Source organism: Hypanus sabinus, chromosome 29 (genome assembly GCF_030144855.1).
Source record: "Hypanus sabinus isolate sHypSab1 chromosome 29, sHypSab1.hap1, whole genome shotgun sequence".
Taxonomy (NCBI): domain Eukaryota; kingdom Metazoa; phylum Chordata; class Chondrichthyes; order Myliobatiformes; family Dasyatidae; genus Hypanus; species Hypanus sabinus.
In genome coordinates, this window is record NC_082734.1 from 38048449 (window position 1) to 38074141 (window position 25693).

A 25693-nucleotide genomic window follows, 5' to 3' on the forward strand; every position below is an offset into this window, starting at 1 on the left:
GCTGAGTTCCTGCAGCACTTTTTGGCTCTTGCTTTACAGTTTATTTCCAGCATCTGCAGAATCTCGTGTTTTATATTTGCATTTGTGAGTTGGACTTTGACAATAGTTCCAAGATTCCATTGCCTGTTGACCTTAAGTATATTGTATGTGGGAGTTTGCTGCGTTAAAATAGCTTTTCGAGTTTCCCACATACAAACATTGGTCTGTTTTTGAGACCAGTGCCTGGCATGCCCACGCTTCAAAATTGGTTACCAGTGATCAAATGCGCATGTGTAGTGGTTACAAGTCAGTTTCTAAACTCACGCATGCGCTCAGTGGATCGGCGGGACGTGGAAGCGGGGTTCACACCACGACTGCGGGACAATTGTTCCGAGCTCCGGACACACTGTGGAGCCGCACCTCAGGACATTCCGGCCCTCTCCTTCTCTTTCAGCCACATCCCCACAGGGGTTCGCGAATGAGCGAAGACGTGGCGCAATTTGCATAGCGCATGCGCAACGCCGGGACCGTGACGGCTCTCGTTCGGAATTCGGTTTAATATCATCGGTAATGTCGTGAAATTTGTTGTCTTTGCGGCAGCGGAACAATACAGTGTGTTAATAAAAAACAAATTGCAGTAAGTATATATTTATATAGTTAATTAAACAAGTAGTGTAAGGGTTTAATGTCCGTTCAGAAATCAAATGATAAGGGGGAAGAAGGTGTTCCAAAATCGTTGAGAGTGGTTGTACTTCCTGATGGCAGCAATTAGAACAGAGCCCTTAAGTGATGGGGGCTGCTTGAAGATGTCCTGGATGCTGGCGCCCATGATGGAGCTGACTGAATTTACAATTTTTTGCAGTTTCTTTCCATCCTATGCAGTAGCCCCCACCCCCATACCAAACGACGGTGCGTTAATTAGAAGGCGCTCCATGTAGAAATTTAGAAGTGTCATTGCTGACATACCAAATCTCCTCAAACTCCTAATGAAATATAGCCAAGACGAGGAAATCGGCAGATGCTGGAAATTCAAGCAACACACACAAAATCCTGGTGGAATGCAGCAGGCCAGGCAGCATCTATAGGAAGAAGCACTGTCGACGTTTCTGGCGGAGACCCTTTGTTAGGACTAACTGAAAGGAAAGATATTAAGAGATTTGAAAGTAGGAGGGGGAAGGGAAAATGCAAAATGATAGAAGACCAGAGGGGGTGTGGTGAAGCTGAGAGCCGGAAAGGTGATTGGCAAAAGGGATACAGAGTTGGAGAAGGGAAAGGATCATGGGATGGGAGGCCTAGGGAGAAAGAAGGGAGGGGAGCACCAGAGGGAGATGGAGAACAGACAGAGTAATGGGCAGAAAGAGAGTAAAAAAAGGGGGAAAATAACTAAATATACCAGGGATGGGGTAAGGAGGGAAGGAGGGGCATTAACAGAAGTTAGAGAAGTCAATGTTCATGCCATCAGGTTGGAGTCTACCCAGCCGGTATATAAGGTGGTGTTCCTCCAACCTGAGTGTAGCTTCATCTTTCATGCCATCAGCTTGGAGGCAGTGGTAAGACCCGACACAGACTGGGAGACCATTTCGCTGAACACCAACTCTCTGTCCGCCAGAGAAAACATGATCTCCCAGTGGCCACACATTTTAATTCCATGCCCCATTCCCATTCTGATAGGTCTATCCACAGCCTCCTCTACTGTCAACCTTCCAGGTGAAGCAACACTTCACCTGTGAGTCGGCTGGTGTGGTATACTGCGTCCAAAAGTGTGGCCTTTTATATATTGGTGAGACCCGATGCATAATGGGAGACCGATTTGCTGAACACCTACGCTCTGTCCACCAGAGAAAGCAGGATTTCCCAGTGGCCACACATTTTAATTCCACGTCCCATTCCCATTCTGATATGTCTATCCATGGCCTCTTCTACTGTCAAGATGAAGCCACATTCAGGTTGGAGGAACAAAACCTTATATACTGGCTGGGTAGCCTCCAACCTGATGGCATGAACATTGATTTCTCTAACTTCCATTAATGCCCCTCCTCCTCTCCTTATCCCATCCCTGGTAAATTTAGTATTTTCCCCCCTCCTTTTTTTTTTCTCTTTCTGCCTATTGCTCTGTCTGTTCTCCATCTCCCTCTGGTGCTCCCATCCCATGATCCTTTCCCTTCTCCAGCTCTATATCCCTTTTGCCAATCACCTTTCCGGCTCTCAGCTCCACCCCACCCCCTCCGGTCTTCTCCTATCGTTTTGCATTTTCCCCTCCCCCTCCTACTTTCAAATCTCTTACTATCTTTCCTTTCAGTTAGTCCTGATGAAGGGTCTCGGCCAGAAATGTTGACAGTGCTTCTCCCTATAGATGCTGCCTGGCCTGCTGCATTCCCCAGCATTTCGTGTGTGTTTAATGAAATATAGCCACTGTTGTTCCTTCTTTATAGGTACCTCAGTTTGTTGAATACAGGATAGATTCTCAGAGATGTTGACACTCAGTAACTTCCAATTTCTCACTCTTTCCAGTCTACCTCTATTTGGACTGGTGTGTGACCCTCGACTTACCCTTTTTGAAGTGTGCAATCTGGTCTTACTGACGTTGAGTGCAAGGTTGTTACTGTGACACCACTGCTATATCTTGCACCTATACACTCAACACCATCTGAAATTCTACCAAAAATAGTTGTATCATCAGTTAATTGAGAGATAGTATTTGAACTGTGCCTAGCCACACAGTCATGTATGTACAGAGTAGGGGAGTGGGCTAAGCACACAACCTTGAGGTGCACCAGTGTTGATTATTATTGAGGTGGAGAAATTATTTGTGATCCACACAGATTCTGATCTTCTGGTGAGGAAGCTGAGGATCCAGTTGCTGAGGGAGTTTCAAATGCCCGGGTTTTAGAGCTTTTTGTTCAGAACCTTAGGAATGATTGTGCGAAACGCTGAGCTGTAGTCAGTAAACACCATCCTGGCATAAGTATTAGTATTGTCCATGCGGTCTAAGGCCATGTGAACTGCCAATGAGGTCTCATCTGCTATAGACTTATTGTAGCGATAGATAAATTCCAGTGACTCCAGTTACTTGCTGAGAAAGGAATTGACCTTTTTGAAGCAGGTCAGAACCTCTATCTGTAGCAATGAGAGATTGAAAATGTCTTTGAACACCCTTCCAGTTGGTTTTCAGACCCCTGCCAGGTACTCCATCAGAGCCTGTCACGTTATGAGGATTCACCGTCTTGAAAGACAGTCTATTGTTGGCTTTTGTGGGGTTTACTATAGTGGCAGCCATGGGGGATAATTCTGACATTTTTACCAGTAGTCCATAGAGTGTGTTTGGATGTGCAGGCAGAAAGAGTGGGAACGGATGGATCTGTCAGACCATGCCGAACTCCAGCTATTTAAATCCAAGGATTAGGAATTCAGAACAAAATATACTTGTGAATTAATCTAAGATGAAGAATCAGAATCAAGGTTATTATCACTGGCATGTAACGTGAAATTTATTAACTTAATAGCAGTTCAATGTAATACATAACATTGTAGCGATGTACTACATACAGAGCTAGAGACGGCACGCAGTCGGTAAGCCGTTTCGAGATGAGTTTATTCAAACTTCACGGCGCTGGCATTTAATCCCTAGCGCCCGTCGGGGCGGAAACGACGTCAGAGGTGCATTACCAAAGTCTCTCCCCGTGCGCTGGCTATTTGTGAGCTGGTTCTCCTGCGCAGAAAGTGGGTCGCCACATAAGCTCCTCCCAGAACCGGCGATAAACCCCCCCAATATCCACAGTCTGGATTAGCCTCTGTTTGGGAGGTCTGCCTCTGCACGTGGTGCGTGAACTTCGACCGGCTGCGCCAAGTCCACATGGGCTGGTTTGAGTTGGTCCACCGTGAAAACGTCCTCTTTCCCCCCAATGTCCGGAACGTACGTGGACCCGTTGTTATTGATCACCTTGAATGGCCCCTTGTACAGTCGCTGTAGTGGTGCCCGGTGTCTGCCCCTTCGTACAAACACAAACCTGCAGTCCTGCAGGTCTTTGGGTACATGGGTTGGGGTCCGTCCGTGCTGTGAAGTTGGTACGGGGGCCAGGTTGCCGAGCCTTTCAAGTAGTCTGTCCAGGACTGCTGCAGGTTCTTCCTCTTGCCCCCTTGGGGCTGGTATGAACTCACCTGGGACGGCCAGTTGTACACCAACTCGGCCGACAAGGCATGCAGATCCACTTTGGGCACTGTGCGAATTCCAAGCAGGACCCAAGGAAGCTCGTTCATCCAGTTAGGTCCTCTCAGGCGGGCCATGAGAACCGACTTCAAGTGACAGTGGAAGTGCTGCACTAGTCTGTTTGACTGTAGGCAGTAGTGTGGTGTAGCTGCATTCCCAGCAGGCTGGCCACAGCCGACCTCAGGCTGGAGGTGAACTGGGCGCCTCTGTCGGATGTAATGTGGGCTGGTACCCCAAAACGTGCTATCCAGGTTGCAATCAGTGCTCGGGCGCAGGAATGGGCAAATGTGTTGATGAGCGGGACCGCCGCTGGCCACCTCGCGAACCGGTCTACCGTAGTTAGTGGATACCGTGCTCCTCGGGACACTGGTAGGGGGCCCACGATATCCACATGAATGTGGTCGAACCTCCAATGGGTGGGTTCAAACTGCTGCAGTGGGGCTTTAGTGTGCTGCTGCACCTTGGCTGTTCGGCATTGCGCGCACATTCTGGCCCATTCACTGACCTGCTTGCGAAGTCCGTGCCACGCGAACTAGCTGGAGACCAGCTGGACGGCTGGCCTGATAGATGGGTGCACCAAACTGTGTATGGAGACGAAAACTCGCTGCCTCCAGGCTGCCGGGACGATGGGGTGAGGTTGGCCGGTAGCCACATCGCACAGGAGGGTCCTCTCACCTACGAGAAAGTCCTGCAGCTGCAGACCTGAGACTGCGGTCCTGTAGCTGGGCATCTCGTCATCTGCCTGCTGCGCCTCCGCCAGTGCTGCATAGTCCACCCCCAGGGACAGGGCCTGGACAGCTGGTCTGGAGAGTGTGTCTGCCATGACGTTGTCCTTTCCCGAGACATGCTAGATGTCTGTTGTGTACTCGGAGATGTAGGACAGATGTCGCTGCTGGCGAGCCGACCAGGGATTGGACACCTTCGTAAACACGAAGGTCAACAGTTTGTGGTCCGTGAACGTGGTGAACGGCCTGCCTTCTAATAAGTACCTGAAATGCTGGATTGCCAGATACAGTACCAACAGCTCCTGGTCGAAAGCACTGTACTTGAGTTTGGGTGGCCATAGGTGCTTGCTGAAGAACGCCAGGGGTTGCCAGCGCACCTTGATGAGCTGACAGATGCTCCTGGCGACTACTGTTGGCTATAAGGATGTCGTCCAAGTAGATGAATGCAAAGTCCAGGTCACGTCCCACCGCATCCATTAGCTGCTGGAACGTTTGTGCGGCATTCTTAAGGCCGAACGGCATTCGGAGGAAGTCGAACAGGCCAAACGGGGTGATGAGTGCTGTTTTGGGGTTGTCTTCAGGGTGCATCGGGATTTGATGGTATCCCCGGACGAGGTCTACTTTGGAAAAGATTCTTGCCCCATGCAGGTTTGCTGCAAAGTCCTGTATGTGCGGCATGGAGTAGCGGTCTGGAGTTGTAGCCCAGTTCAGTCTGCGGTAGTCGCCACATGGTCTCCAACCCCTGGCTGATTTGGGCACCATGTGCAGCGGGGAGGCCCTTGGGCTGTCGGACCTCTGTACAATCTCCAATTCCTCCATCCTCTTGAACTCCTCCTTCGCCAGGCGGAGCTTTTCCAGGGGGTGCCTACGTGCGCGGGCGTGGAGGGGTGGTCCCTGGGTCGGGATGTGGTGCTGTACCCCGTGTCTGGGCATGGCTGCCGTGAACTGCGGTGCCAGAATCAATGGAAAGTCTGCTAAGATTCTGGTGAATTCATTGTCTGACAGCATGATGGAGTCCAGGTGTAGGGCCTGCAGCTTTGCTTCACCCAGGGAGAATGTCTGGAAAGTCTCGGCATGTACAGTCTTTTCCCTTGCAAGTCGACCAGCAAGCTGTGAGCTCGCAAGAATTCCCCCCCCAGGAGTGGTTGGGCCACCGCGGCCAGTGTGAAGTCCCACATCAACCGGCTGGCGCTGAACTGCAGCTGCACTGTGTATCGTGCTGCCGTTTGCGGCCCTCAGGGTGGGTCCTGGCTTCCTGTTGCAGGTGTCGTACCCCATCGGGGGCAAGACGCTGATTTCCGCTCCGGTGTCGACCAAGAATCGGCGTTCCGACCGTTTGTCCCAGACATACAAGAGGCTGTCCTGGTGGCCAGCTGCCATAGTCATTAGCGACAGCTGTCCCTGGCCCTTGCAGGGTGGGCGACAACGGTGGGCTTTTGTGCCCCACCGCTGGTGGTAGAAACACCACTGTTCACTGGCCTCCTCACTCCTGCCTCTGTGTTGTGTGCGCCCCCCTGCCAGGCCTGGACTGGTCTGCTGTTGGGCGCATGGCCTGGTAATCTGACCGACTGACGCCACTCTCTCCCTCTTGGCTTTCTACAGCACATCTGCCTGGGCCGCCACCTTCCGGGGGTCACTGAAATCTGCGTCGGCCAGCAGCAGATATATGTCCTCAGACAGTTGCCCTAGGAACGCTTGCTCGAACATGAGGCAGGGCCTGTGTCTGTCAGCCAGGGACAGCATCTCGTTCATCAGTGCTGACGGCAGTTTGTCTCCCAAACTGTCCAGGTAAAGCAGGCGGGCACCCCGCTCACGCTGTGAGAGGCCAAAGGTCCCAATGAGCAGCGCTTTGAATGCTTCATATTTGCCTTCTTCCGGGAGCGACTGTATGAAATCCTCAACCTGGGCGGCCGTCTCCTGGTCAAGGGCGCTCACCACGTGGTAGTAATGCATAGAATCAGAGGATATCTGCCGAATCTGGAACTGGGCTTCTGCTTGGCTAAACCACACGCGTGGTCGCAGCGTCCAGAAAGTCGGCAGTTTTAGCGAAACTGCTTGAACAGATGAAGAGTCGGTCATCTTTGCTCCAAATCCCATTTGGAACGTCGGGATCACCAATGTAGCGATGTACTACATACAGAGCTAGAGACGACACGCAGTCGGTAAGTCGTTTCGAGACGAGTTTATTCAAACTTAGAGGTGCTGGCATTTAATCCCTAGCGCCCGCCCTCTCCAGGCGGAAATGACGTCAGAGGTGCATTACCAAAGTCTCTCCCCACGCGCTGGCTATTTGTGAGCCGGTTCACCTGCGCAGAAAGTGGGTCACCACAATATAGAAGAAAAAAATAATAATAAATTAGAATCTTATTCAGTATACTTTATACATTGTATGTATATTGAATAGATTAAAAATAATGCAAAAAACAGGAAAAAGTGAGGTAGTATCCAAGGGTTCAATGTCCATTTAGGAATCGGATGGCAGAGGGGAAGAAGCTGCTTCTGAATCACTGAGTGCGTACCTTCAGGCTCCTGTACCTCCTACCTGAAGTGAGAAAAGGGCATGTCCTGGGTGCTGGAGGTCCTTAATAATGGACACTGCCTTTCTGAGAGACCACTTCTTGACAATGTCCTGGATACTTTGTAGGCTAGCACCCAACATGGAGATGACTAAATTTACAACCCTCTGCAGCTTTTTTCGATCCTGTGCTGTAGCCCCCAATCTCCCCCCCCCCCCCGCCCTCAAACCAGACAGTGATGCAGCCTGTCAGAATGCTCTCCACGGTACATTTACATTTATAGTTTACTTGATACAAAATCTCTTCAAACTGCACACACAAAATGCGGGTGGAACACAGCAGGCCAGGCAGCATCTATAAGGAGAAGCACTGTTGACATTTCAGGCCGAGACCCTTCATTAGGACTAACTGAAAGGAAAGATAATAAGAGATTTGAAAGTAGTGGGGGGAGGGGGAAATACGAAATGATAGGAGAAGACAGGAGGGGGTGGGTTGAAGCTAAGAGCTGGAAAGGTGATTGGCATAAGTGATACCGAGCTGGAGAAGGGAAAGGATCATGGGACGGGAGGCCTCGTGAGAAAGAAAGGTGGTGGGGGGGGGGAGATGGAGAACAGGCAAACAACTAAATATGTTAGGGATGGGGTAAGAAGGGGAGGAGAGGCATTAATGGAATTTAGAGAAGTCAATGTTCATAGCATCAGGTTGGAGACTACCCAGCCAGTATATAAGGTGTTGTTCTTCCAACCTGAGTTTGGATTCATTTTGACAGTAGAGGAGGCCATGGATAGACATATCAGAATGGGAATGGGATGTGGAATTAAAATGTGTGGCCACTGGGAGATCCTGCTTTCTCTGGCGGACCGAGCGTAGGTGTTCAGTGAAACGGTCTCCCAGTCTGTGTCGGGTCTCACCAATATATAAAAGGCCACACCGGGAGCACCGGACGCAGTATATCACACCAGCCGACTCACAGGTGAAGTGTCGCCTCACCTGGAAGGACTGTCTGGGGCCCTGAATGGTGGTGAGGGAGGAAGTGTAAGGGCAGGTGTAGCACTTGTTCTGCTTACAAATGCCAGGAGGGAGATCGGTGGGAAGGGATGGGGGGGATGAGTGGACAAGGGAGTCACGTAGGGAGCGATCCCTGTGGAAAGCAGAAAGAGGTGGGGAGGGAAAGAAGTGCTTGGTAGTGGGATTCCAAGGCCTCCCGTTAACTTGCGTTAATGCGCCTTCTCCCCTTCCTACTCCATCCCTGACATATTTAGTTGTTGGTTTTTCTCTCTCTCTGCCCATCACTCTGCCTGTTCTCCATCTCCCTGTGGTGCTTCCCCCCCCCCCCCCTCAACTTTCTTTCTCCCGAGGCCTCCCGTCCCATGATCCTTTCCCTTCTCCAGCTTGCTATCACTTTCGCTAATCACCTTTCCAGCTCTCAGCTTCATCCCACCCCTCTCCGGACTTCTCCTATCATTTTGCATTTCCCCCTCCCCCCCACTACTTTCAAATCTCTTAATATATTTCCTTTCAGTTAGCCCTGATGAAGGGTCTTGGCCCGAAACGTCGACAGCGCTTCTCCCTATAGATGCTGCCTGGCCTGCTGTGTTCCACCAGCATTTTGTGTGTGTTGTTTGAATTTCCAGCATCTGCAGATTTCCTCATGTTTTCTCTTCAAACTACACTGTCTTGCCTTTTATAACTAAATCAATATGTTTACCTTCCAGTCAATGAAAATGTCAGTTAGTGCTGCAGGGAAAAAAAACAACAAAATGCTTCCAAATTTAGTTTGAGAAGATTATCTCTGGGTACATAATGATATTAAACACCTTTCTCCTGGGCAACAAGTGACATGCAGGTTTCACATCACCAGACAGCTAACTGCCCTCCTCTTCGTGTTCATTTGAATTACCATCGATGAATTCACCACCATCAGTCCTGTGGTTGGGGGGTGGTGTTAGTCAAAATCATCACAAGGTTTCCAGGATAAGCTGAGTAATATCAAGTGCTCTTTGTAGAGTGTGTGGTGGAAGTATTACTAATGGAGAGAGAGACGAACTGAGCCATGTCACAGACTGAAGACAGGCAGGAATGGTCCATTCTGATACAGGCAGAAAAACAGAAAACTAGATGGTAAATCAGTTAGATCAGAAGTTGTTCCTCCAACTTGGGTTGAATCTCGCTGTAACAGGGTGATGTCAGACGTCATTATTGAGACTAAAATGATCTCATCTGAAATGCCGTCCTTCACCCATTGATGCCTTTTGCAAATCTTTTTACAGGTTGGAAATGACAATCTGCTTAACAGAATGCCAAACACAGCATGTCAGTTCTAATGTCTCTGTCCAGGTATTTAAGGAGTGACCAGATATTTCCTTTGTAACACCGATATTTCTGTTGTTGATCCTAGGAGATGAAGAAGTGTCTCATCCCAGCTGGAAATGTGCTTTGTGTCTGAAATTAAGTTTTCAGTTTGACCTCAGTGAGTCCACTGGAACCGGGGTGCTGAGAACACACCAGCACTTGTTGATCTGTTTGCAGGAAGTGATTTATTGTATCATCCAAGCTGATCATACAACAGAAATTTCACAGCAGTGAGAGGCCGTACACTTGTTCCCTGTCTAGGAAGAGATTCATTCACTCAGTTGATCCACAGACACACCAGTGAGTTGACAAGGAAAGTAATTGTTTCATGTATGGGAAGAGATTTATTTAATAGTCTGATCTGCTGACACATGAGCAAGTTTTCGATGGGGAGAGGCTGTTCGTCCATTCAGACTGGGAAGTTATTCACTCAGACACATTAGTGAGTACACACAGCAGAGAGACTGTTCACCAGCTCAGACTGTGGGATTCAATCTGTTATCCTTACAGACACAGCAGTTGGTTTACACTGGGGAAATGATGTTTACCTGCTTCGACTGTGGGAAGGGATTCAATCGATCATCTGACCTACAGAGACACCAGCAATTTCACACTGTGGAGAGGCCGTTCATCTGCTCAGACTGTGGGAAGGGATTCATTCACTCATCTCACCTGAAGGAACATCAGCAAGTTCACACCAGGGAGAGACCATTCACCTGCTCTGACTGTGGGAAGGGATTCACTCGATCATCTTACCTGAAGCAACATCTGCGAGTTCACAGTGGTGAGAGGCCATTCACCTGCTCTGAATGTGGGAAGGGATTTTCTCAGTCATGCAACCTTGTGGTGCATTATCAAGTTCACACTGCGGAGAGGCCATTCACCTGCTCTGAATGTGGGAAGGGATTCACTCAGTCATCTCAACTGAAGATACACCAGCGAGTTCACACTGGAGAAAGGCCATTCACCTGCTCAGACTGCGGGAAAGGATTCACTCAGTTACCTAACCTCCAGGCACACCAGCGAGTTCACACTGGGGAGAAACCATTCACGTGTCCAGACTGTGGGAAGGGATTCACTCAGTTATCTAACCTACTGGCACACCAGCGAGTTCACACCAGGGAGAAGCCATTCTCCTGCTCACATTGTGGGAAGGGATTCAGTCACTCATTTCACCTGAAGGAGCATCAGCGAGTTCACACTGGAGAGAGACCATTCACCTGCTCAGACTGTGGGAAGGGATTCACTCAGTTATCTAACTTACTGGCGCACCAGCGAGTTCACACTGGGGAGAAACCATTCACCTGCTCAGTCTGTGGGAAGGGATTCATTCGATCGTCTTACCTTAAGCAACATCAGCGAGTTCACACTGGAGAGAGGCCATTCACCTGTTCGGAATGTGGGAAGGGATTTTCTCAGTCATGCAACCTTGTGGCACACTATCAAGTTCACACTGTGGAGAGCCCATTCACCTGCTCTGAATGTGGGAAGGGGTTCAATCATTCATCCAACCTTCGGAAGCACTATGGAGTTCACACTGGGGGAAAAGTTTAAATAAACTGCATGCTGGATAATTAACCATCACAGTTACCAAATCCAGAGGCAAGTTCACAAGTGCTGTCAGAGTTGGTGTCAAACTCGGTAATTATTATTGCTGCTCATCACATCCAGTTCTGCACCCTGGTCGCTGGGACTGGGAGGAGTTTCTTCTCATTTAATGTTTCTTCACATTTAATGAGACTGCAGTTTAATATTCTGAATCTGTGACAAATAAATCAGTTTTATTTTAAACTTTGTCTCAGGTACTCAGTGGACTTGCAACACATCCAGTACACATTAACCATATATAACCATATAACAATTACAGCATGGAAACAGGCCATCTTGGCCCTTCTAGTCCGTGCTGAATGCTTATTCTCACCTAGTCCCAACGACCTGCAGTCAGCCCGAAACCTCCATTCCTTTCCTGTCCATACACCTATCAATTTTTTTTTAAATGACAATATCGAACCTGCCTCTACTACTTCTACTGGAAGCTCGTTCCACACAGCTACTACTCTAAAGAAGGTCCCCCTCGTGTTACCCCTAAACTTTTGCCCCCTAATTCTCAACTCATATCCTCTTGTTTGAATATCCCCTACTCTCAATGGAAAAAGCCTATCCACGTCAACTCTATCTATTCCCCTCATAATTTTAAATACCTCTATAAAGTCCCCCCTCAACCTTCTACACTCCAAAAAATAAAGACCTAACTTGTTGAACTTTTCCATGTAACTTAGGTGCTGAAACCCAGGTAACATTATATTTTGTTGACATCTTTCCTATAATTCAGTGACCAGAACTGTATACAATACTCCAAATTTGGCCTCACCAATGCCTTTTACAATTTTCACTCAATGCCCTGATTTATAAAGCAGCATACCAAAAGCTTTCTTCACCACCCTATCCACATGAGATTTCACCTTCAGGGAACTATGCACCATTATTCATAGATCACTCTGTTCTACTGCATTCATCAAGGTATCTACCACTTACCATGTATGTCCTATTTTGATTAGTCCTACCAAAATATAGCACCTCACTACTTCATTATCCACAATGCCACCGATCTTAGTATCATCTGTATACTTAATAATCCAATTTACCACCCCATCATCCAGATCATTAATGTAGATGACAAACAACATTGGACCTAGTACAGATCCCTGAGGCACACCACTAGTCAGCGGCCTCCAACCTGACAAACAGTTATCCACCACTACTCTCTGGCATCTCCCATCCAGCCATTGCTGAATCCATTTTACTACTTCAATATTAATACCTAACGATTGAACATTGCTAACTAATCCTCTGTGTGGAACCTTGTCAAAGGCCTTATTGAAGACCATATAGACAACATACACTGCTTTACCCTCGTCAACTAGGAAGTAACCTCTTCAAAAAGTTCAATAAGATTAGTCAAACATGACCTTCCACGCACAAATCCATGTTGACTGTTCCTAATCAGAACCTGTCTATCCAGATAATTATATATACCATCTCTAATCTCCATCCATTAATTTACCCACCACTGACGTCAAACTTACAGGCTGATAATTGCTAGGTTTACTCTTAGAACCCTTTTTAAATAATGGAACCACATGAGCAATACGCTAATCATCCGGCACTATCCCTGTTTTTAATGACATTTGAAATATTTCTGTCAGAGCCCCTGCTATTTCTACACTAACTTCCCTCAAGGTCCTAGGAAATATCCTATCAGGAACCAGAGACTTATCCACTTCTATATTCTTTAAAAGTACCGGTATGTACTCTTCTTTAATCATCATAGTTTTCATAACTATCCTACTTGTTTCTCTTACACAATTCAATATCCTTCTCCTTAGTGAATACTGAAGAAAAGAAATTGTTGAAAATCTCCCCCATCTCTATTGGCTCCACACATAGCTGTCCACTCTGATTCTCTAAGGGACCAATTTTATCCCTCAGTATCCTATTGCTATTAATATAACTGTAGAAACCATTTGGATTTATTTTCACCTTATTTGCCAAAGCAACCTCATATCTTTTAGCTTTTCTAATTTCTTTCTTAAGATCCTTTTTACAATCTTTATATTCTTTGAGCACCTCATTTACTCCAGGCTGCCTATATTGTAGATCTCTCTCTTTTTCTAAACCAAGTTTCCAATATCCCTTGAAAACCATGACTCTCTCAAACTTTTAACCTTTCCTTTCAACCTAACAGGAACATAAAGATTGTGTACCCTCAAAATTTCACCTTTAAATGACCTCCATTTATGTATTACATCCTTCTCATAAGACAAATTGTCCCAATCCACTCCTAAATCCTTTTGCATCTCCTCAATGTTAGCCTTTCTCCAATCAAAAATCTCAACCCTGGGTCCCTGGTTCTCTGTAATTATATTGAAACTAATGTCATTGTGATCATTGGACCCGAAGTGCTCCCCAACACATACCTCCGTCACCTGACATATCTCATTCCCCAACAGGAGATTCAACACTGCTCCTTCTCTAGTTGGTACCTCTATGTATTGCTGCAAAAAAACTATCCTGCACACATTTTACAAACTCGTAACCATCCAGCCCTTTTATAGAATGGGCTTCTCAGTCTACGTGTGGAAAATTAAAATCTCCCACAATCACAACCTTGTGCTTACTACAAGTATCTGCTAACTCTTCCAATTCTCTCTCCCCATTAGGTGGTCTATAATACACCCCTATAAGTGTTACTGCACCTTTCCCATTCCTCAACTTCACCCAAATAGCCTCCCTAGACGAGCCCTCTAATTTATTCTGCCAAAGCACCACTGTAATATTTTCTCTGACAAGCAATGCAACACCTCCCCCCTTGCCCCTCCGATTCTATCACACCTGAAGCAATGAAATCCAGGAATAATTAGTTGCCAATCACACCCCTCCTGCAACCATGTTACACTAATAGCTACATCAAATTTCCAGGTATCAATCCATGCTCTAAGCTCATCCACCTTTCTTACAATGCTCCTAGCATTAAAATAAATATATTTAAGAAATTCTCCACCTCTTACTCTCTGTTTATCCCTAACGGTACAAACGACTTTACTAACTTCTTCCTTCTCCCCTACATCTTCGGTCTGAGCGCTCTCCTTCTTTATCACCTGCCTATCCTCCCTCACACACTGTCTACAAGCTTTCTCTATTTGTGAACTAACCTCCTCTCTCCTAGTCTCTTCAATTTAATTCCCACCTCCCAAACATTCTAGTTTAAAGTCTCACCAGCAGCCTTAGCAAATCTCCCCGCCAGGGTATTGGCCCCCCTAGGATTCAAGTGCAACCAGTCCTTTGTGTACAGGTAACACCTGCTCCAAAAGAGGTCCCAATGATCCAGAAACTTGAATCCCTGCTCCTTGCTCCAATCCCTCAGCCAAACATTTATCCTCCACCTCATTCCATTCCTACTCTCACTGTCATGTAGCACAGGCAGTAATCCCGAGATTACTACCTTTGTGATCTTTCTCAACTCCCTATATTCTCCTTTCAGGAGCTCTTCCCTTTTCCTACCTATATCATTGGTACCTATATGTACCACGACCTCTGGCTCCTCACCCTCCAACTTTAGGATATCTTGGATGCGAGCAGAAACATCCTGGACCCTGCCAACAGGGAGGCAAACTACCATCCGGGTCTCCTGACTGTATCCACAGAATCGCCTATCTGATCCCCTAACTATCGAGTACCCTATCACTACTGCCTTCCTCTTCCTTTCCCTACCATTCTGAGCTACAGGGCTGGACTCTGTGTCAGAGGCACAGCCACTGTTGCTTCCCCCAGGCAGGCTGATCCCCCCAACAGTACTCAAACAGGAGTACTTATTGTCAAGGGGTACAGCCACTGGGGTACTCTCTAGTACCTGACTCTTCCCATTCCCTCTCCTAACCGTGACACACTTGTCTCCCTCCCGTGGCCCTAGTGTAACCACCTGCCTGTAACTCCTCTCTATCAACTCCTCACTCTCCCTGACCAGACGAAGGTCATCAAACTGAAGCTCCAGTTCCCTAACACAGTCCCTTAGGAGCTGCAGCTCAGTGCACCTGGTGCAGATGTGGACGTCTAGGAGGCTAGGAGACTCCCACATCCAACTCCGAGAACAACAAGCTGCCCTCACACTCATAATTCCCCCTGTCTTCAAATAACAGGTAAAACTGAAACCTAAACCTACCTTGCCTCGCCCATTTCCACCTAAGCCTGTTGAGCCAAAGCCCTTAAGCCTGCACTCTACTCCTGGCTCACTCCACTGCCCGCTGTATAAAACTGTGCCCTTTTCAAATCTTCCACGCTTCACTGCCTGACATCACAAGCCTGCGCAGTCCCACCTCTTTTACCCCGGTGAGAAGAAAAAAAATCAAAATGGCTCCTGCAGCACCCTTGTTCTGATTCTCTGACTTCCAAATTAGGGAATCAACTCTGCCCAGGAGGTCCCTGCTAGTGTTTTTGTTCCATGACAGTTCTTTTTAATCCTTCCCTGCTGTTCACCTCTCACTCTCCCTGTGGTGATGGGTTCCAAGCAGTCCCCACTCTGTAGGTGAAGAGTTTTCCCATGAATTTCCTGAAGAAGAAGTAGAAGAAGATGAGCTGAATGCAGTTATGTCTGAAATGTTGTTTGTCCCCCAGATCTCTGGGCCAAAGAAGACTGATATTGGTAGTTAACTAGAATTCTCTATAGAAAAGAGTAAACAGTCAGCTGTTCCCTGCCCACAATAGTCTTTTTAAATTCTACCCTGCTGTTCACCTCTCTCTGTCCCTGTGGTGATGGGTTCCAAACAGTCACCACTCTGTTGGTGAAAAGATTTCCCTTCAATTTCTTGCATGATTTTCTGCAGACTGAAGAAAGATATGTTTGTCCTTTAAATTTGGGCCAAGGAAGAATGACATTGTTAGTTTACCATCTTATTCCCTGGTTATTTCAATGTTATGGGCCATTTTCACTTCTAAAGGGCGTGTCTCACACAGCTGTTATTATAATACACCACTGTACTCTAAAGTCAAAAACAAAGTGGAACAGTAAGCTGGGAGTGCACACGGCAGAATTTCAGTCTCTGGACAGTGGGAAGTATGAGGATATGACAAGAAGCAGAGAAACAACAGTTGTGGCGATGAATGACACAGTGGCAGCATTTGGATACTGAGTGACAGAGCAAAAAATTATGTTGAACTTGACTGTTGACAGAAAGAATGCCTGTTGAAATTGCATATGTTGATTGTGGAAGCTTGCTGTGTTAAACTGGCAACTGAATTCTCTTTAAAAATATTGACTGAATTGGTACCATTTGGTGGGGGACCCAATAGTTGTAAATGCTTTCAATGCAGTTTTTACCCTGAAATCTCTGAGCTTAAAATGTACCTTGTCAAATGCAAGGGTACAGAGTGTCAAAAGTTGTGCCCAAAGGCGTGTATAGTTTCAATAGACAAAAGGCTCCGGAAATGTGTACGCTGGTCTTTCCAGGAACAGCTGAGATCTTCCTGTCGAAACCTAAGGATTTGGGATTTGTACAAAAATTATGAATGTGAATTTATCAGGCATGAAGGACATACAATGTATCTTCAAGTTAAGTAGATAAATAGAAACATAGAAAATAGGTGCAGGAGTAGACCATTCGGCCCTTTGAGCCTGCACCGCCATTCAGTATGATCATGGCTGATCATCCAACTTAGAACCCTGTACCTGCTTTCACTCCATACCCCCGATCCCTTTAGCCACAAGGGCCATATCTAACTTCCTCTTAAATATAGCCAATGAACCGGCCTCAACCGTTTCCTGTAGCAGAGAATTCCACAGATTCACCACTCTCTGTGTGAAGAAGTTTTCCCTCATCTCGGGGTCCTAAAAAGCTTCCCCTTTATCCTTAAACTGTGACCTCTCGTTCTGGACTTCCCCAACATCGGAAACAATCTTCCTGCATCTAGCCTGTCCAATCCCTTTAGAGTTTTATGTTTTAATAAGATCCCCCTTCAATCTTCTAAATTCCAGTGAGTATAAGCCTAGTCGATCCAGTCTTTCTTCATGTGAAAATCCTGCCAACCCAGGAATCAATCTGCTGAACCTTCTCTGTACTCCCTCCATGGCAAGAATGTCTTTCCTCAGATTAGGGACCAAAACTGCACACAATATTCTAGGTGCGGTCTCACCAAGGCCTTGTACAACTGCAGTAGAACCTCCCTGCTCCTGTACTCAAATCCTTTTGCTATGAATGCGAACATACCATTTGCCTTTTTCACCACCTGCTGTACCTGCATGCCCACCTTCAATGACTGGTGTACAATTACACCCAGGTCTCGTTGCACCTCCCCTTTTCCTAATCGGCCACCATTCAGATAATAATCTGTTTTCCTGTTCTTGCAACCAAAGTGGATAACCTCACATTTATCCACATTAAATTGCATCTGCCATGAATTTGCCCACTCACCTAACCTATCCAAGTCACCCTGCATCCTCCTCACAGCTAACACTGCCGCCCAGCTTCCTGTCATCCACAAACTTGGAGATGCTGCATTTAATTCCCTCGTCTAAATCATTAATATATATTGTAAACATCTGGGGTCCCAGCACTGAGCCTTGCGGTACCCCACTAGTCACTGCCTGCCATTCTGAAAAAGTCCCATTTACTCCCACTCTTTGCTTCCCGTCTGCCAAACAACTCTCTATCCACATCAATACCATACCCCCAATACCATGTGCTTTAAGCTTGCACATTAATCTCCTGTGTGGGACCTTGTCAAAAGCCTTTTGAAAATCTAAATATATCACATCCACTGGCTCTCCCCTATCCACTCTACTAGTTACATCTTCAAAAATTCTATAAGATTCATCAGACATAATTTTCCTTTCACAAATCTATGCTGACTTTGTCCGATGATTTCACCTCTTTCCAAACGTGCTGTTACCACATCTTTGATAACCAAATCTAGCATTTACCCCACCACCGATGTCAGACTAACTGGTCTATAATTCCCCGGTTTCTCTCTCCCTCCTTTTTTAAAATGCAGGGTTACATTAGCCACCCTCCAATCCTCAGGAACTAATCCAGAATCTAAGGAGTTTTGAAAAATTATCACTAATGCATCCACTATTTCTTGGGCTACTTCCTTAAGCACTCTGGGATGCAGACCATCTGGCCCTGGGGATTTATCCGCCTTTAATCCCTTCAATTTACCTAACACCGCATCCCTACTAACATGTATTTCCCTCAGTTCCTCCATCTCACTAGACCCTCGGTCCCTTACTATTTCCGGAAGATTATTTATGTCTTCCTTAGTGAAGACAGAACCAAAGTAGTTATTCAATTGGTCTGCAATGTCCTTGTTCCCTATTATCAATTCACCTGTTTCTGACTGTAAGGGACCTACATTTGTCTTGACCAATCTTTTTCTTTTCACATATCTATAAAAGCTTTTACAGTCAGTTTTTAAGTTCCCTGCCAGCTTTCTCTCATAATCTTTTTTTCCTTTCCTAATTAAGCCCTTTGTCCTCCTCTGCTGGTCTCTGAATTTCTCCCAGTCCTCAGGTGTGCCGCTTGTTTTTTTGCTAATTTATATGTTTCTTCTTTGGACTTGATACTATCCCTAATTTCCCTTGTCAGCCACAGGTGCACTACCTTCCCTGGTTTATTCTTTTGCCAAACTGGGATGAACAATTGTAGTTCATCCATGCAATCTTTAAATGCTTGCCATTGCATATCCACCGTCAACCCTTTAAGTATCATTTGCCGGTCTATCTTAGCTAATTCACGTCTCATACCTTCAAAGTTACCCTTCTTTAAGTTCAGAACCTTTGTTTCTGAATTAACTATATCACTCTCCATCTTAATGAAGAATTCCATCATATTATGGTCACTCTTACTCTTACAACAAGATTGTTAACTAACCCTTCCTCATTGCTCAATACCCTATCTAGAATGGCCTGCTCTCTAGTTGGTTCCTCGACATGTTGGTTCAGAAAACTATCCCACATACATTCCAAGAAATCCTCTTCCTCAGCACCCTTACCAATTTGGTTCACCCAATCTATATGTAGATTGAAGTCACCCATTATAACTACTGTTCCTTTATTGCATGCATTTCTAATTTCCTGTTTAATGCCATCTCCAACCTCACTACTACTGTTAGGTGGCCTGTACACAACTCCCACCTGCGTTTTCTGCCCCTTAGTGTTATGCAGCTCTACCCATATCGATTCCACATCCTCCAGGCTAATATCCTTCCTTTCTATTGCATTAATCTCCTCTCTAACCAGCAATGCTACCCCACCTCCTTTTCTTTCCTGTCTATCCCTCCTGAATATTGAATATTGAATCCCTCCTGAATATTCATGGATGTTGAGCTCCCATCCTTGGTCACCCTGAAGCCATGTCTCTGTGATCCCAACTATATCATATTTATTAATAACTATCTGAACATTCAATTCATCCACCTTGTTATGAATGCTCCTTGCATTGACACACAAAGTCTTCAGGCTTGTTTTTACAACACTCTTAGCCCTTATACAATTATGTTGAAAAGTGGCCCTTTTTGATTTTTGCCCTGGATTTGCCTGCCTGCCACTTTTACTTTTCACCGTACTATTTTTTACTTCTACACTCATTTTGCACCCCTCTGTCTCTCTGCACTTGTTCCCATCCCCTGCCACACTAGTTTAAATCCTCCTGAACAGCCGTAGCAAACACTCCCCCAAGGACATTGGTTCCAATCCAGCCCAGGTGCAGACCATCCTGTTTATACCGGTCCCACCTCCCCCAGAACTGGTTCCAATGCCACAGAAATTTGAATCCCTCCCCCTTGCACCATTGTTCAAGCCACGTATTCATCTGAAATACTCTGTTTCTACTCTGACTAGCATGTGGCACTGGTAGTAATCCAGAGATTATTACCTCTGTGGTCCTACTTTTTAGTTTATCTCCTAACTCCCCAAATTCACCTTGTAAGTCCTCATCCCATTTTTCACCCATATGGTTGGTACCTATGTGCACCACAACCACTGGCTGTTCACCCTCCCACTGGTTTTGAAAAACCAAATAGTTTTCTACCAATCGAAGTGGAACATTAAGATGTCTTATGGCAAGAACCAGCTGATGTATATACTTCAGTAGCTAGCGGGAATAGTTGAGCCTAAGGCCTAAAAGAGAGCGCTGGGTGCAACTGGGTCCAGTTCCTCAACATATCACCTTTTTGAGTACCCCAGCATCAGTCACCTCAGGGTCACGGTGATCAGGAAGTGTCCAGGAGCAGCCATGTGCTCCTGGTTGGGCAGTGAGACGTGTCCAGAATGGTTAAGCTATAGGAACGGACAGATACACACTGAGCCAAATCACAGATAGAAACAGACAGGGAGGAATTTGATGCTAAATCCAGATGCCTGAACTATGACAAGATTAAAGTTGAGGATTTTTTCTCTTAGCTCAAGTCTCACAGTAACAGTGTGATGTCAGAGATCAGCTTGGAGACTAAAACTATATCATGAGGCATGCTGACCTTTTACCCATTGATATTTTTGTAAACCTTTTACAGAGTACAAAGGGCAAAGCATTTGTCTATGGTAATCTCAAGCACAACAACTCATCAGTTTGGCTCTGAATGTCAGTTCATCAGCACTGGAATACCATCAATCTTTGATTGCTAGATAACATCTAGATGGATACCACACCACTCATAGCAAAGAGAACCTGGACGTGTCTCTGGCACAACCCAGCCCGCGTGTCTCATACATCTCTTCCCACAACCCCCAAACCTGATTCTGGGACAACACTCCTGCCATTTCTGGGGTACCCTTCCACCACTCCACACCCATCGCTAGTAACCTCTCCATCCTTCACACATCTCTAAGATGTCTCCTTTCCCCGGTGCTCCATGCTCCCATTTCTTGGGTGTCCTTTTCCCCTCCTGCACATGGTTCTGGGACACCATCTCCTTCACACCTGTTTCTTTTTGAGCACCTTTGCCATTCCTTACAACCCCCACCCCCCCGCCGCCACTCACACACATCTCTGGAAACCTCTTTCTCTTCACCACGACATCCTACTCCATCTCTGCGAAGTCCCCACCTGATCAACCACCCCCGTCTCTTTCAAATCCATTCCACTCCACCCTTATCCCACCCCCTTCTCTGGCAAGCCCCATTCCCCAAACCCCAGTTCTGAGCCACAACCTTCCCCTACTCCCATCTCTCTGGGTCATCCCTTTTGACCCAGTCCTCTCCGTTAAGTCTCTGAGATGCCCCTCCTCTACCACTCTGGTTTTTGGGACAAATGATTTCTTCCCTGCTGCACCTTCTTCGCCTTCTTTATCCCCCTTCCCACTATTGGCATGCCAACTCTGCCTCTAAATCCAGCTTCCATGAGACCATCTTCACCATCCTGCCCATCTCTGGGATTTCCCATTCTGTCCTCCCATCTCGGTCTTTCCCACCTCTGGTCGCCCCACTCTGACTATCACCCTCTTTTCCCATGTCTCCCATTCTCTGTGACATACCCTTCCCCCATTGTCCTTAACTTAATTTCCCTTCAAAATCTCCCTTCCCACTATCTCCCAGCTGACATCTCCTCCTACCATCTCTGGGTGACTCCTGTAACCTCTCATCCTCCCAGTCATATCCACCTTTCCCATTCCCCTGATCTTTACCCTATCTCCAGCAGGGCCACTATACACTCAACCTCTGGGACCTTCTTTAATCCCTGTCCCCCTTCTGCTCTCCCCACTCACTAGGACACTTGCATAAAACCAGAAGATAAGGGAGCAGGAGCAGGATCAGATCATTTGGCCCATCGAGTTTGATCTATCATTTCATCATGGCTGATCCAATGTTCATCTCAGCCCCAATGTCCTACCTTCTTCCTGTATCCCTTCATTCTCTGACCAATCAAGAATCTGTGAACATCTGCCCTAAATATACATAAAAGTCTTGGCCTCCACAGCTGTTTGTGGCAAAGAATTCCACAGATTCACCACTTTTTGGCTAATGAAATTCCTCATCTTCATTCTAAACATCCCTCTATTCTGACGCTTAGACTCTCCAAGCAGAGGAAACATTTTCTCCACATCCATTCTATCAAGGTCTTTCACCATTTGTTAGTTTTCAATCAGGTCATCCTTCATTCTGAATTCTAGTGAATACAGGCCCAGAGCCATCAAACGCTCTTCATATGACAAGCCATTCAATCCAGGAATCATTTTTGTGAACCCTTTCCAGTTTCAGCACATCCTGTCTAAGGGGCCTAAAACAGCTCACAGTACTCCATGAAGCCTCATACAATCATACAATGCCTCATACAGTCTCAACATTACATCCTTGCTTTTATATTCTAGTCCTCTTGAAATGAATACTAACATTGCATTTGCCTTCACCACCACAGAGTCATTCTGCAAATTAACCTTTCGGGAATCCTTCACAAGGACTTCCAAGTCCCTTTGTGCCTCAGATTGTTATATTTTCTCTCCATTTAGAAAACAGTCCAACCTTTCATTTCTTCTTCAAAAGTTCATGACCATACACTTCCCAACACTTTATTCAATCTGCCATTCTTTGCCCATTTATATTCTCATTCTCCTAATTTGCCTGTCCTTCTGTAGACTCTCTGCTTCGTCAAAACTACCTCCCCTCCACCTACCTTAGTATCATCTACAAACTTTACAGCAAATCCATCAATTTCATCATCCAAATCATTGGCATATAACAGAAAAGAATCTCGGTCCCACCACAGACTCCTGTGGAACACTACGAATCACTGACAAATAGTCTGAAAAGGCTTCCTTTATTTCCACTCTTTCCCTCCTGCCAATCAGCCACTGCTTTATCCTTGCTAGAATCTTTCCTGAAATACCATGGACTTGCGCCTTCAATGCAGCCTCATGTGTGGCACCTTGGCAAAGGCCTTCTGAAATTACAAGAACCCAACATCAACAGATTCCCCTTTGTCTATGCTGCTTGTTATTTCTTCAAATAATTCCAACAGATTTGCCAGGCAAGATTTTCCCTTGAGGAAACCACACTGACTATAGCCTATTTTATGATGCGCCTTCAAGTACCCTGAGACCCCATTCTTATTATTAGAATCTTCCCAAGCACTGAGGTCAGACTAACTGGCCTATAATTTCCTTTCTTTTGCCTCTCTCCCTTCTTGAACAGTGGAGTGATATTTGCAATTTTCCAGTCTTCCAGAGTTCACTGATTCTTGAAGATCATTACTAATGCCTCCGCAGTTTCTTCACCCACCTCCTTCAGAACTCTGGGGTGTACACCTTCTGGTCCAGGTGACTTACCTATGTTCAGGCCTTTCAGTTTTACAATAACTTTCTATAGTTTTGTTAACTTAATATACTTCATGCTGCCTGACACCTGGAACTCGCACCATACTGCTATTGTCTTCCACAGTGAAGACTGATGCAAAAATACTTATACAATTTATGCGCTTTTTCATTGTTCCCCATTCTACCTCTCCAGCATAATTTTCCAGCAGTCCAATATCCACTCTCACCTCACTTTTACACTTAGGCATCTGAAGAAACTTTTGCTATCCTCTTTAATATTGTTCCTTAGCTTACTTTTATATTCCATCTTTACTTTCTTAATGACTTTTTAAATTGTCTTTTGCTATTTTTTTAAAATCTTCCCAATCCTCTAACTTCCCAGTAGTTTTTGCTCTATTATATGCTCTCTCTTTCGCTTTGACTTCTCTTGTTAGCCACAGTTGTCATCTTGCCTTCAGAACACTTCTTCCTCTTTGGGATGTATATATCTTGTGCCTTCTGAATTGCTTCCAGAAATCCCAGCCATTACTGTTCTGACATAATCTCTGCCTGTGTTCTTTTCCTATAATTTCTGACCAACTCCTCTCTCATGTCTCTGTAACTCCTTTTACTCCAGTGTAATACTGATACACCCAATCTAGAATAGCTGATTCCCTGGTGGGCTCAACCACAAGCTGCTCTAAAAGCCATCTCATAGGTATTCTAGAAATTCCCCTCCTGAGATCCAGCACCAACTGCATTTTCTATCACCTGGTGTAATTTGTAGGCTATATCCTCAATACTGGTTGGAATCCTATATACAACTCCCATAAGAGTCTTTTTATCCTTGCAGTTCCTTAGCTGTATCCACAACAATTCAACATCTTCCAACCTCTTTCTAATGATTTGATTTCATTTTTTAAAAATCAGTAGAGCAACACCGTCTTCCTGCCTCTCCTTACAATCCAATGCGTATCCTTGGACATTTAGGCTATAATCTTTCAGCAATGATTCAGTGATGCCTTCAACATCATGCCACTCTGCAAGTGCTGCAAGTTCATCTGCCTTATTCTGTATACTATGTGCATTCAGATACAACACCTCAGTATTCACCTTTTTCGTATTCGTCCGTCTTCCATTTGAACTCATCCTGTTGGCTGCAGGTTTGTGCTACCAACAGTCTCTCCTCACTGCTTAATGCCTGTTTGTAAACCAGCTACCTTATCTTCAGCAATTTGATCCACCTTTCCAAAGGTGCTTCTTGCATTTCAATATAGGGATCTCAGGACATTAGTCACACCATGCTCAAATTTTTGATTCCTAACATTGTCTGAAGTCTTACCAACATCTGCCTCCATAACCTCTCCACCTACTGTCCTGCCACTCTGGTTCCCATCCCCCTGCAACTCTAATTTAAACCCTACTGCACACCATTAACAAACCTTACTGCTAAGATAGTAGTCCCCTTCCAGCTCAGATGCAACCAGTCACTTCTGTACGTGTCCCACCTTCCCTGGAAGACAGCCCAATGATCCAAAAATCTGATCTCCTCCCTCCTAAACCAACTCCTAAGCCGTATTAAACAGTCTAATATTCCTAGTTCTAGCCTCAGTAGCACATGGCATGGGTAGCAATCCTGAGATTACAACCATGGAGGTCCTGCCCTTTAACAGCACCTAACTCCCTATGAAGAACCTGGTCACTCGTCCTACCCATGTTATAGGTCCTCTGGCTGTTCACCCTCCCACTTAAGAATGCTGAGGACTTGATCCGAGATATCTCAGACCCTGGCACCTGGGAATCTCATTCTCGTCCACAGAACCTCCTGTCCGTTCTAACTAATGAATACCCTAAACTAATGAATACCCTAAGCCTAAAGTGACTCTACTCCCCACTTCCCTTCTGAATCACAGAGGCAGATTCAGTTCCAGAGCCCCGACCAATGTGACTTTCCTTTGTTAGGGCATGCTCCCAACAGTATCCAAAGTAGTATACTTGTTGTTGAGGGAGATGACCACAGGGGTACTCTGCACTTGTTCCTAGTCCCCTTTCCCATTCCTGACTGTTTCCTATGAAACTGATCCAGTTTCCTATGCCCTGCACCTTGGGTGTAACTACCTCTCTATATGTCCGATCCA

The 25693-nt window shown here is 45.9% G+C and overlaps 1 protein-coding gene across 1 annotated transcript in view; it reads left to right on the forward strand.

Moving 5' to 3' along the window:
* Positions 1 to 309: 309 nt before the first annotated feature.
* Positions 310 to 25693, forward strand: part of LOC132382815 (gastrula zinc finger protein XlCGF26.1-like) — a 60804-nt gene continuing 35420 nt past the window's right edge. The window contains exons 1-2 of the mRNA XM_059953270.1: positions 310 to 616; positions 9826 to 11327. Of these exons, the coding sequence (XP_059809253.1) occupies positions 10317 to 11327 (1011 nt within the window). The 5' untranslated portion in view covers positions 310 to 616; positions 9826 to 10316. The remainder of the gene's footprint in view (positions 617 to 9825; positions 11328 to 25693) is intronic.